Source organism: Hyperolius riggenbachi, chromosome 10, assembly GCF_040937935.1.
Source record: "Hyperolius riggenbachi isolate aHypRig1 chromosome 10, aHypRig1.pri, whole genome shotgun sequence".
Taxonomy (NCBI): Eukaryota; Metazoa; Chordata; class Amphibia; order Anura; family Hyperoliidae; genus Hyperolius; species Hyperolius riggenbachi.
In genome coordinates, this window is record NC_090655.1 from 27874933 (window position 1) to 27888443 (window position 13511).

Sequence of the window (13511 nt, forward strand, 5' to 3'; positions counted from 1 at the left end):
GTATTATTATAATAGTAAATTACATGTATTACTATAAATATTAATAATACAAATGATTAGTATTAGCTGCTGCTGCTGTTTCATTTTATATGTTCTACTTGAACATTAAAAAGATAATTCCACTTTGTATTCTGGTTAAAGCGGAATATAACCCTGCATTTCAACTTTGCTCTAAACCATTATTTACAGCATATTATATGCAAAAAGCATTTTTTTTTACTAGACCAGCATTGGAAGGGTTAAACACAGAGGTTTAAAGTTCCGTGGAGAGATATGCAGAAGTTCAGATTGTTACATTCTATTTAGTTATATGTATCTATTGAGAAATGTTACACACTCTTTGGCTGTCCTCCAACTCCTTCTCAGTTCGAGAGATGAGTCACATTCCACACTTAGATACATTTATGTAAACAAAATGTATCTATGTCAGCTTCGGATGCGTCTGCAGAAATCTCCAGGCACTTTAAAGCTCTGTGTAACCCTTCCAATGCTGGTCTAGTAAAAAAAAATGCTGGTTGCATATAATATACTGTAAATAATGTTTTAGAGCAAAGTTGAAATGCAGGGTTATATTCTGCTTTAAGTATATTTTATTAACCAGGGCAGAAAAATAATGAGTTCTGTAAATATTCTTTATTGCCTACTAGTTCCCCTCTGCTCTTTTTTTTTTTGCTGGGAAATGGGTCTTGAAAGAAAACCCAAATTGGATGAAATATGGAGAAAACCATCAGTGACAACAGCCGGCAAATGGAATTTTTTTCTTTCGAAAAAGGGAAATAAAGATGGAATATTCTATATTCTTCTTCGTTCAGTTCTATTTTAAAGTTTCTATTATTCATACCTGAGAGAGGTTCAGTTTGCCTTGTTGCCGTGTTGTGCCAGCGTGGATACTGTTGAGAGTGGCTGACATTTCTGGTAGGACACAATAGGCTAAGGCCATATGCTATTCACTTTTTCTCTTTTTGCTGTTTTTTTAAGTGAATTTCTCTTTTTCAATTCCTTTAGAGAGACACTGAAGCGAAACAATTTAATTATGCTATAATGATTTGTATGTGTAGTACAGCTAAGAAATAAAACATTAGGAGCAGAGACATGAGTCTAATATTGTTTCCAGTACAGGAAGAGATAAGAAACAACAGTTGTTATCTATGCAAAAGAGCCATTGAGCTCCATGACTTTCAAAGTCGCAGAGAGCTCTGTCTTCTGAAGCTTTTTAACTTAACTGCCAGTCACTGTATTTTCTTTTTCTCTCCAGAGGACAGGTCAATAATTCACTGGGCTGCTTTATAAAATTATTTAGAATGCTGAGTAGTGTGTAAACTGCAAATATTACAGAATGGTGCAATGTTATAAAAAACACTATATGACATATTTTGAGAATATTTTCTTTGCTACTAATGTTCTAGTAATTATCCGTACTACACAACCAATTATCCGTACTACTACACAACCAATTCATTATATCATTTTTTTTTTCACTTTAGTCGTTTGAGTGGCCGTTCCATGTCAGTTCACGGAGGTTGTCGCAGCTCGCAGGCTAATTGTAAACACGCGGGGAAGAAATCCCTGCTTTTTACATCTGCTGCGCAGCAGCGCCGTAAAGTAGATCGGTGATCCCCGGCCTCTGATTGGCCGGGGATCGCCGGCATTTGATAGGCTAAAGCCTATCCTAGGCGGCGCAGGACGAATATCCGTCCTGCGCAGCCCATAGGGAAAGGGAGAGGGAGGGAGAGGAAGGGAGGGCGGAAATCGCTGCGGAGGGGGGCTTTGAGGAGCCACACGGAGCGACGGCGATCAGACCCCCCAGCAGGTCATCCCCCTAGTGGGGAAAAAAGGGGGGAAGTCTGGTCGCCCTGCGTGGTTTCCGATCTGTGCTGTGGGCTGGAGAGCTCACGCAGCACAGAATCATCCACAATAGCCCAGTCCTTAAGTGGTTTTTGAACAACCAGTAAGCAAAAAAAAAATAATGAGAACAATTTTGATAGTGCTTTTTCACCCAAGTTTTAGTACTTTTTCAATTGTAAAATGCCAAAAAGTTATTTGAAATAGAAAATGAAAAATTATCTCCTAGGAGAAAAAGTTAATTGCATAAGGGCCCCAATGCAACTAACTTTTTCTCCTGAGTTATCTCCCAGGAGATAATTGTTCATCTTCTGTTTAAAATAACTTTTCAGCATTTCACAATTGAAAAAGTACCAAAAAGTTGTTAAAAAGGACTAACAAAATTATTCGGAGTATTTTCTTGCTTGCTGGTGGTTTAAAAGGCATTTTAGGACAAGATGTGAACTGAACATATCACTTAGGAGAAAACCCAGGAGAAAAACTGAATTGCAAGAAAGGAAATACTCAAAATAATTTTGATAGTATTTCTTCACCTACTTTTTGGTAATTTTTCAGTTCCCAAGGATTGGAAAGTTATTTTAAAGAGACTCTGAAGCGAGAAGAAATCTCGCTTCAGAGCTCATAGTTAGCAGGGGCATGTGTGCCCCTGCTAAAACGCCGCTATCCCGCGGCTAAACGGGGGTCCCTTCACCCCCAACCTCCCCGCAATACTTGGTCGTCAACTTGGTCGTGGATATTCTCTTCCTGGAGGCAGGGCTAACGGCTGCAGCCCTGCCTCTAGTCGCGTCTATCAGAGGCGCATCGCCACCTCTCCCCCGCCCCTCTCAGTGAAGGAAGACTGAGAGGGGCGGGGGAGAGGCAGAGGTACACGTCTGACAGACGCGCGGAAGGCAGGGCTGCGGCGGTTAGCCCTGCCCCAATGCGGAAGCGCTCCCCAGCTGTACGGAGCGGATTTGGGGGGTCAGGGACCCCCGTTAAGCCGTGGGATAGCGGCGTTTTAGCAGGGGCACACATGCCCCTGCTATCTATGAGGTCTGAAGCGAGATTTATTCTCGCTTCAGACTCTCTTTAAATAGAAGATGAAAAATTATCCCCTAGGAGAGAACTTAGGAGAAAAAGTGAATTGCATATGGCCCAATGGCCTCAATTCTGGTAGCTATGTAAGGTAAATATGTTTTTGTAGGTAAAATACCTCATCCACTTTTTTTTTTAGCAATTCTGAAAGATTTTTCAGCATTTTCGAACATGCGGTAAAAATGCATAAAGTGAGGTAAAACATGAGGTATTTCAGCAATAAGCATACAGTAAATAAATAATAGCAGTCTTTAATTGTCTTCCATAAGTTAGGATAGTCTTTGGAAGATTTTTTTTTTGAGGGGAAAGGAGTATTTGATTATGTAGCAACCTATGTAAAGTATATTAATGGTATAAAAAAATCTACAATATTTGGAGTTTTATTTCTATTATTCTTTTCTATTGCACAGCCTGAATAGTAACTCGCTAAAACAGCAATAGGAACGCCACTAAAAACTGCAGAATGCATACAAATTGACTTTATGTCCAGGTACAGGCAGGTCTTAAACTGATCGGTAAATGATGTGCTAACATGCCCCCTAATTACCATGAGAATAGCTATTTTTAGAAAAATGAATGCAAATTACCTCACAAATTACCTCGTAATTTACCGCATGAGGTAAAACATGACTAAAACCTACCAGAATTGCTAACCGTCATTACCTCACGAGGTAAATTACCGTACATGAGGTAATTTGTTTGAAAACCCTACAAGAATTGAGGCCCATGTCTCTAGCAGTTCATCCAAGGGGCTCCCAATCACTATTTGCCTCTTAATCGATCTGAGTACTGCAATGAAAAATTATTGTTTGTTGCTATGGCTAATTACACTTTCCACATTCGTAGTTGTGCTTTTCTTAATTTCTCTATAGTTTATGATTATCATTTTTCAAGGGGAAATAACATATCATTTCATATGTTATAATCATATTTTATTGCAGTCATCAGTTTCATGGAATGATCTACTTTATATATTTATTTATTTTTATCGGGCAGTTTCTATAGATTCGGACCTTTGCTGGTGAGAAGATGGACCTCAGAGTCTTTGGCCTGTTAATTGCGCTATGCTACTTTGGGGGATGCTCGGCATTCGAATTTTCCACCAGAGACTGCCGCGTTAGCAACTTCAGGACAATGGCCGACTTTGACAAACAACGGGTATGCCTCTTAGCTGTCTTCTTTCAGCAATTTTCATAGCAACCTTTTTGAATAACACATAGGCTTAGTTTTTACAATTTATCTTATTTTATGCTCTGTTTATAGAGAACCCGAGGCGGGGTTCTGACAATGCAATCCACGTACAGAGGCTGGGTCTGCCTATACTGCCCAGCCTCTGTTGCTATTTCAATCCCCCCTAAGTTCCCCCTGTGCTCTGCAATCCCCCATAAATCACAGCCGCGCTGTGCGGACTGTGTTTACATCAGTACTGTCACTCTTCGTGCTCCCCCCACCTTCTGCATAGCTCCGGTCCCGCCCGCGTCCCTTCCCTCAAATCAGCGGGGAGGGGAGGGACGCGGGCGGGGACCGGAGCTATGCAGGAGGCGGGGAGAGCAGCAGACTGACAGTACAGAGATAAACACAGTCCGCTGCGACACGCTGTGTGTCGACAGCGCAGCTGTGATTTATGGGAGATAGCAGGGCGCAAGGGGGCTTAGGGGGGATTGAAATAGCAACAGAGGCTGGGCAGTATAGGCAGATATGTGGATTGCATTGTCAGAACCCCACCTCGGGTTCTCCTTAAAGGGACTCCGAGCACCTCTCCTGGGCATTCCTTTAAGACTCTGACCAGTACTGCAAAGTACTTAAAGATGCATACTTTTCTGTAGCTTGTGCTCTCCTCTTTCATTTGATGCCTGAATCGCCGTTCTACACCAAATAGTTTGTTCAATTTCAATTTAAAAATCGTGGCTGCCATCTTGGCTATGTTATAACTTCCGGGTCACCCCTGTCTTCTCTGTTAGAGAAGTGCATCACTGAATGAAGCAGGAAGAGGAAGTGACACGCATGGCCATTGCAAGAGGCTCCTCCAGAGGGGTCATAGCATGACTTTGTTGGAAGTCGTCAGGCTTAAAGGCATGCCCATGAGAGGTGCTCGGAGTCCCTTTAATGTGCTTGTAATTACTGCTATCAATTATAGGTATACAGTAATTAAAACAAAAGTTTGCTGTCTTAAAATAGAAGGTATTTGCGATAAATCAAGTTGGAATGAGCATATGATGTCTCTCATGATGCATCATTGCTGAATATGCAAATCATCCTTTGTTGTCACTGTAAGCTAACCACACCTCCAGATCTCCTGGAATGCAATGACGCGTCAGTTTGTTAATTATACAGAGCCACAATAATCCAACATGCATATAGACTGTTTCGGATTGGTTGATCCTCATCAGTGCATTGCATGGATTAATGTGGCTCTATGGCGTAGAATGTTTGCTCAACATTCTGGTTCACCATGAGCTTGGTGGGTAATCTGTAACGCTGAGTGTTTGAAGTCCTGCCCCCTAGTCCTGCCCTCATTGCATTCCAGCAGATCTAGAGGTGTGGTTAGCTTTCAGGGACAACAAAGGATGATTTGCATATTCAGAAGTGATGCATTGTGGGAGACATCATATGCTCACTCCAACCTGAATTATCGCAAATTCCTTCAGTTTTAATCAACATTTTAGTAAGAGGGCTTTTTGGTCCTTTGTAGTCCTTTACATGCTGTCAGGAGTGTTGTGGTTCTCCATGAGCTTGGTGGGTAGTCTCACTAGTCTGTAACTCTAGGTATAATTAAAATGAAGTTCCAACTCCTTACTGATCTTATCAGACTGTTGAGACTGGGAGCGGCAGAGCTTCATGGCAGTCACTCAGTTTATGCAGATGTGGAAAGTGAGCAACACCTGTTACTAATCTGTTTAGCTAAATACCCCTGCAGGAAGTAGGAGTAAATTACCTGGGCTTCCCGTACTGAAAACTAGTGCAATACAGAGTACAGGTTCCAGACTAGAAGAGTAGTGCAACTTGTGCTTATAGTAATTTTTTTTTATTTGTAACTGGCTTAAAATGGAATGGTCATTTTTAATTGATTTAGTATTTATATCATTCTGACACCTTTACAGAGTGCATATAGTCTTATCACTAACTGTCTTTTAGAAAGGTGAACAATTTCATCCCTACTATAATCACATGTCCATGATAGACTGAGGAGAGAGCAACTAACTTTATCGGTGTGTTTTTGGGTATGGGAGGAAAACAGAGTGCTAGGAAGAATCCCAGGAAAACATGTGGAGAACATACAAACTTCATGCAGATAGTGTCCTGCCTCTGATTCGAAAGTGGAGACACAGCACCAGAAGGCAAGAATGTTGTTTTTAATAACAATAAATTACAAAAACATTGGTGAAAGTAACAAAACCAGATGCTAACTGGCTGACGAAACGCTGCCCCCTAGTGCTTAAACGCTGCCCCTAGTGCTTAGATTGTTCAGAGCACCTGCCTGGCTTTTTAATTTGTTTCTGCATTTACCATTTTTAGTGTAGATGTGTTTTAGCAGCGGTATAGCTATTAGCTAAGGCGCTTTGGGCCCCAGTGCAAGTTTTACATGGGCCCCCCAAGCACTCTATACATAACAATTCATATGGTGCACCAAAACCTGCCAAAGGCCTCCACAGTATGAGAGGTGCAAGCAGGGGAGGTGAACAGTTTGTTAATGATTACACTATTCAAAGCATATAAAGAATTAGCCATTTCAGCCTTTATCATCATTTTTCACTTTATACATCTGAGCAATTTTCACCTCCCATTCATTCGCCAATAACTTTATCACTACTTATCTCAATGAATTGATCTTTATCTTATTTTTTCTGCCACCAATTAGGCTTTCTTTGGGTGGTACATTTTGCTAAGAATTATTTTTTTCTAAATGTATTTTAACAGCAAAATTTAGAAAAAAAATGGAAAAAATTCATTATTTCTCACTTTTTGGCCATTATAGCTTTAAAAGAATACACGCTACCATAGTTAAAGTGGATCCGAGATAAACTTTTACTCATTGCATAATTGTGTTCCTTTTATATTGTTTATAGGGCATTCCTCAAGCCAAATAGTTTTTTGGTTTTTGTTTTAATACTCCAATTCACTATAAGCTAAACAAGCTTCACCCACAGCTTTTCACAGTGCCTTGGCATTTTCAGACAGTAGCAAGGGCTTATGGGAGCTCAGTCTGGGCATGAGGAGGGGGAAGTGTTACTAGCCAGATATTTCAGAGGCAGAGGGGAGGAGGGAGGAGGAGGGGGAATTAGGTTTTCACAGGTTGAGTGCTGGAGATTCAGATCAGCTTGCCTGTGTGTAATGTTTACAAACAACATGGCTGCTGTCATTGTCTCACAGGAAGAAATATTCATATTCTGTTGAAGCTGTTAGCAGCTAGATTTGCTATGTAAAAATATATAAGTTACTTGTTATAGTTCGTTTTTCATCTTGGATCCGCTTTAAAACCCACACATTTTATTTGCCCATTTGTTCCGGTTATTACACCATTTAAATTATGTCCCTGTCACAATGTATAGCGCCAATATTTTATTTGGAAATAAAGGTGCATTTAAACTGAAAAAATGCACCTTTATTTCCAAATAAAATATTGTCGCTATACATTGTGATAGGGACATAATTTAAATGGTGTAATAACCGGAACAAATTATATTACTTATATTTTTTAAATTATAAGCTTGTAAATAGTGATTATTTACAAGCTTATAATTTAAAAAATATTAGTAATATAATCTCTTGACATGCATATTAAAAAAAGTTTAGACCCTTAGGTAACTGTTTATGTTTTTTTTTTCAAATTGTAATTTATTTTTAGTTAACAATTTTATTTGGGTATTTTTGGGGTGTGGGGCTGAACAGTTAATTTTAATTGTAATTGATTGTGTTTTATGTGGAAAAAACTGTATGTACATGTAGTTTTACTATTTGGCCACAAGATGGCCACAGTGATTTTTTTTAATTCCCATCCTGTAAGAGAGCACTCTCGCTTACAGGAAGTATAAGGAGGAAAAGTTTTTTTTTTTTTGTACAAAATATATCAGTGTCGCGCCTGAAGTGCTTGCAGTAGCTTAACCTAGAATGGGGTTACCCCAAAACCCCTATTGTACAATTGAGATAAGATAAATTACTAGGCAGCGCTAACTAATAAAATATTTATTGGTAAGAAGTTTTCTCTGTTGCAGTACTCACGATCCCCCACGTAGATCAGTTGGAATGATAGGCGGAGCCGCTCGATCCTGTGCGCCCCGGCCGGTGACTGCACGGAAGAGACTTGGACCCAATGAAGTGTAGTAAACAGTGATGCCGGGCTAGGGTTGCTCGGCTCCAGCTCGGGTGATGCTGCCAATCGCTGACGCGTTTCGAAGGAGACGTCCTTCTTTCTTAAAGCTTTGAGAAAGAAGGACTTCTCCTTCGAAACGCGTCAGCGATTGGCTAATCCTCCAGTGACGTCACTACCAGTGAGGAAGGAGGTGTGTCTCACTTACACACCGCAGCACGGAGAACCAGGAGAACGGTTCCTTAGGTCGACGAAGGGACGCAGCATCACCCGAGCTGGAGACGGGCAACCCTAGCCTGACATCACTGTTTACTACACTTCAGTGGGTCCGAGTCTCTTCCGTGCAGTCACCGGCCGGGATGCACGGGATCGAGCGGCTCCGCCTATCATTCCATCTGATCTACGTGGGGGATCGTGAGTATGATACTCATTACCGTGAAAGATCTTTAATTTGTGAAGACACTTCCATTTATTCCTATTACGGACACTATTGGATTTTACTTTTGAGAAGTACAGACAAGATCAATTAATATGCGATAGATACGGTGTATACACTGAATACACTTTGCTCTATTTATGCTGCAAAAATACTACGCTGCTATCAATTGGAACAATTTGACTTTTAAGCTCCTATTTTAAACATTATTAGAGTGCACTTTATTTTTATCAATTTTTCCTACTGCAGTAGGTTGTGGAGGCGATTGGTGTATGTATGGGTGCATGGTCATTAGTGTTTGGCGAACACCTGGATGTTCGGGTTCACGAACGTTCGCCGAACATGGCCGCGATGTTCGAGTGTTCGCGCCGAACTCCGAACATAATGGAAGTCAATGGGGAACCGAACTTTCGTGCTTTGTAAAGCTTCCTTACATGCTACATACCCCAAATTTGCAGGGTATGTGCACCTTGGGAGTCGGTACAAGAGGAAAAAAAATATTTGAAAAAGAGCTTATAGTTTTTGAGAAAATTGATTGTAAAGTTTCAAGGAAAAAATGTCTTTTAAATGCGGAAAATGTCATTTTTCTTTGCACAGGTAACATGCTTTTTGTCGCCATGCAGTCATAATTGTAATACAGATAAGAGGTTCCAGGAAAAGGGACCGGTAACGCTAACCCAGCAGCAGCACACGTGATGGAACAGGAGGAGGGCGGCGCAGGAGGAGAAGGCCACGCTTTGAGACACAACAACCCAGGCCTTGCATGAGGACAAGAAGCGTGCGGATAGCAATGCATTTTGTCGCCATGCAGTCATAAATGTAATACAGATAAGAGGTTCCGTAAAAATGGACCGGCAACGCTAACCCAGCAGCAGCACACGTGATGGAACAGGAGCAGGCGCAGGAGGAGAAGGCCACGCTTTCAGGCGCAACCCAGGCCTTGCATGAGGACAAGAAGCGTGCGGATAGCAATGCATTTTGTCGCCATGCAGTCATAAAGGTAATACAGATGAGAGGTTCAATAAACAGGGACCGGAAACGCTAACCCATCACAGATGTTCATTGTTCATGTTACTTTATTGGGGTCCGGGAGTGTTGCGTAGTCGTTTCCAATCCAGGATTGATTCATTTTAATTTGAGTCAGACGGTCTGCATTTTCTGTGGAGAGGCGGATACGCCGATCTGTGACGATGCCTCCGGCAGCACTGAAACAGCGTTCCAACATAACGCTGGCTGCCGGGCAAGCCAGCACCTCTATTGCGTACATTGCCAGTTCGTGCCAGGTGTCTAGCTTCGATACCCAATAGTTGAAGGGTGCAGATGGATTGTTCAACACAGCTACGCCACCTGACATGTAGTCCTTGACCATCTTCTCCAGGCGATCGGTGTTGGAGGTGGATCTGCACGCTTGCTGTTCTGTGGGCTGCTGCATGGGTGTCAGAAAATTTTCCCACTCCAAGGACACTGCCGATACCATTCCCTTTTGGGCACTAGCTGCGGCTTGTGTTGTTTGCTGCCCTCCTGGTCGTCCTGGGTTTGCGGAAGTCTGTCGGCGTACAACTGGCTAGAGGAGGGGGAGGATTTCAACCTCCTCTCTAAAGTCTCCACAAGGGCCTGCTGGTATTCTTCCATTTTGACCTGTCTGACTCTTTCTTCAAGCAGTTTTGGAACATTGTGTTTGTACCGTGGATCCAGAAGGGTATAAACCCAGTAATTGGTGTTGTCCAGAATGCGCACAATGCGTGGGTCGCTTTTAATGCAGTCTAGCATGAATTGAGCCATGTGTGCCAGAGTCCTGCCAGAATCCTCATCATCCTCTTGTGAGCATTGTGATAGTTGTGATGCATCATAGTCGTCACCTTCTTCCTGGTCTGCTTCTGCTGACCATTCGCGCTGAATTGTGGACGTCCAACGTGCACCGCTCTGGCCCTCGTCAGTGGTGGCATGAAATTCCTGCTCCAACTCCAGCTGTTCCTCCTCCTCTTCTTCGTCATAGCTGCTGGGGCCAGCGTTTTCTAAAGCAGATGGCTTGATGTTGGTATCATCACGCTGATCGTTTTCTCCTTCAGATTCCCCCAGTTGCATCATGACAGCTGTTTCCTTGATTTTCAACATTGACCTCTTCAGTAAACACAGCAGTGGTATGGTAATGCTGACTGAAGAGTTGTCACTGCTCACAAGCAACGTGGATTGCTCAAAATTTTGGAGGACTTGGCAGAGGTCCAACATGTTGGCCCAATCGGATCCACAGAAGCTTGGCAGCTGTCCGGATGCGCCTCGGTACTGCGCCGTCATGTACTGGACCACTGCACTCTTCTGCTCGCAAAAGCGGGCTAGCATGTGCAGCGTAGAATTTCAGCGCGTAGGGACATCACACAGCAAGCGATGGTGGGGGAGATTGAAGCGCTCCTGCATCTTGGCGAGTGCCCCCGAAGCAGTACTGGTATTTCTACAATGTTTGGCCACTCGTCGCACCTTCAACAGAAGATCGGCCACGCCTGGGTATGTCCTCAGGAACCGCTGAACTACTAGGTTCATCACGTGCGCCAGGCAAGGGATGTGTGTCAGCTTAGCCAACCTTAAAGCGCGAATGAGATTACTCCCATTATCACATACAACCATGCCCAGTTACAGGTACAGCGGTGCCAGCCACAAATCCATCTGTTCCTTTATTCCCCTCCAAATTTCCTCCCCTGTGTGCTGCTTATCCCCAAGGCAGATCAGCTTCAGCAACGCTTGCTGACGCATGCCAACAGCTGTGCTGCACTGCTTCTACGATCCTACTGCTGCTGGGTTAGCGTTTCTGGATGAGGTACAGCTTTGAGATGCATTGGAGGAGAAGGAGTCAGAGAGGTAGGTGCTGCTGTTGTTATCCAGTGGGAGGGACGGCGGTGCAGATGTTTGCGGCGTGGGCAACACCCGCGCCGTAGCAGGTGAGGAATCGCTGCCAGGCTCCACAAGGTTTACCCAGTGCACGGTAAGGGAGATGTATCGACCCTGGCCGAACGCACTCGTCCAGGTTTCAGTGGTGAGGTGAACCTTGCAGGCAACGGCATTCTTCAAGCTTCGGGTTATTTTGCTGACCACGTGCTCATGCAACTCAGGCACTGCAGAGCGCGCAAAGTGGTAGCGGCTGGGAACCACGTAACGTGGGATGGCCACTGACATCATGCCCTTGAAGCTGTTTGTCTCCACCACTCGATATGGCAGCATTTCGCAGGCCAGAAGCTTGGCTATGCTGGCTGTTAGTGCCACGGCCCGGGGGTCATTTGCTGGCAATTTCCTCTTGCGCTCAAACATCTCCAAGACAGACAACTGAACCGTAGGGCTGCACACTGAAGGGCTGTTGGTTGTTGTGTTTGATGAAGACTGGGAGACCTCAAGAGCACTATTCCGGAAAGTGACAGTGTCAGCGTCGTCTGATGTTTGTGAATGTTGTTGTGAACCACGCAATGGCTGGGCTACTGCTGCTGCTGAGGAGGGTCTGGTGGTGAGTCTGGTGACCCCAAGGGAGGCAGTGTTGCTGGTACCCTGTCCTGCCGCGTTTGCCCACAGAGTGGGATGTTTGGATACCATGTGGCGGGTCATGCTGGTGGTGGAGAGGTTGTTAATATTTTTCCCCCTGCTCAGGCGGGTCTTGCACACCTTGCAAATCACCATGGTACCATCCTCACTGCAGTCTTCAAAGAAAGGCCAGACTTTGGAGCACCTGCCTTGCTGGCGATTTCTGTTTGCGCCTCTTGTGCGTCTCACTTGAACTTCCACACTTGTGGTGCCTGAAATTTCGCGCCGCCTACCTTGTGGCACAAGGCGAACTCGTGCAGCAGTGGGTTCTTCAACAGACTCATCTGTGCTGCTACGACGGCGATGTTCTCCTTCACATACAAAATCTGGGTCTGTGTCCACATTGTCCAAACCCTCCTCTTCCATCTCCTCAAACTCGTCATATGTGATTGTGGGCCGCCGCCGTGGAGTAGAGCTCCCCAGAACAACCTCTGCGCAGCTCACTCCAACGTCGTCTTCCAGATCTTCTCGGCCGACCTCCTGCAATTGAAACCCCTCCTGCCCAACTTGCTCTGGGATTTGGGTTTCAAAGTCCTCGGACTCGCCTTGCATTTCAGTGCGCGGTGCATTTCCCACAGTAAATTGTTGTGAATCCGGGCACAACATTTCTGGCTGTTTCATTGACCTTTAAAAGGTGGAAGTTTGTTGGGCTGGGAATAGCTCCTGCGAATACCCCATTGTGTCCTGAGGAAATTCTTTGGACTGGTTATTTGGCAGTTGTGTGTGTGGTGTCGCTGCCGGTTGTGTCAGCTTTGTGCCCACTGGCTCCTTGTAACTGGCTGAGGACTCGGACCTCGTGCGTGATGTGCTGGTGCTGCTTAACCCACTGCTGGACGCTTGAGAGGTCATCCAATTAATGATCTGGTCCTGTTCTTTTGGATTTGTGAGGGTTGATTTCCTGGACAACATGGGCGGTATTGAGTGGGTTTTCTTCGGTGCTCCACTGTGGCCTGTACGTGAACCGTCAGGGGAAACACCTCTTCCCTTGCCCCTCCCTCTTTCACAGGATTTCTTCTTCATTTCACTTATCTTTAAAGTACACGCTGACTGGCAGCAGTACAGTGGCAGTACAGAAATGCTATATAGTGGTGGGTGAGCGGTGTACTACTATTCTCAGCAGCGACACAGAGCACAATGCTATACAGTGGTGGGTGAGCGGTGTACTACTATTCCCAGCAGCGACACAGAGCACAATGCTATACAGTGGTGGGTGAGCGGTGTACTACTGTTCCCAGCAGCGACACAGAGCACAATGCTATACAGTGGTGGGTGAGCGGTGTACTACTA

General features: G+C 44.3%; 1 protein-coding gene across 1 annotated transcript in view; it reads left to right on the plus strand.

Annotated features, from left to right (window-relative positions):
* Positions 1-13511, plus strand: part of RBP4 (retinol binding protein 4) — a 42370-nt gene that overhangs the window by 2725 nt on the left and 26134 nt on the right. Inside the window, exon 2 of the mRNA XM_068258225.1 lies at positions 3913-4074. Coding sequence (XP_068114326.1) covers positions 3946-4074 — 129 coding nt within the window. The 5' untranslated portion in view covers positions 3913-3945. The remainder of the gene's footprint in view (positions 1-3912; positions 4075-13511) is intronic.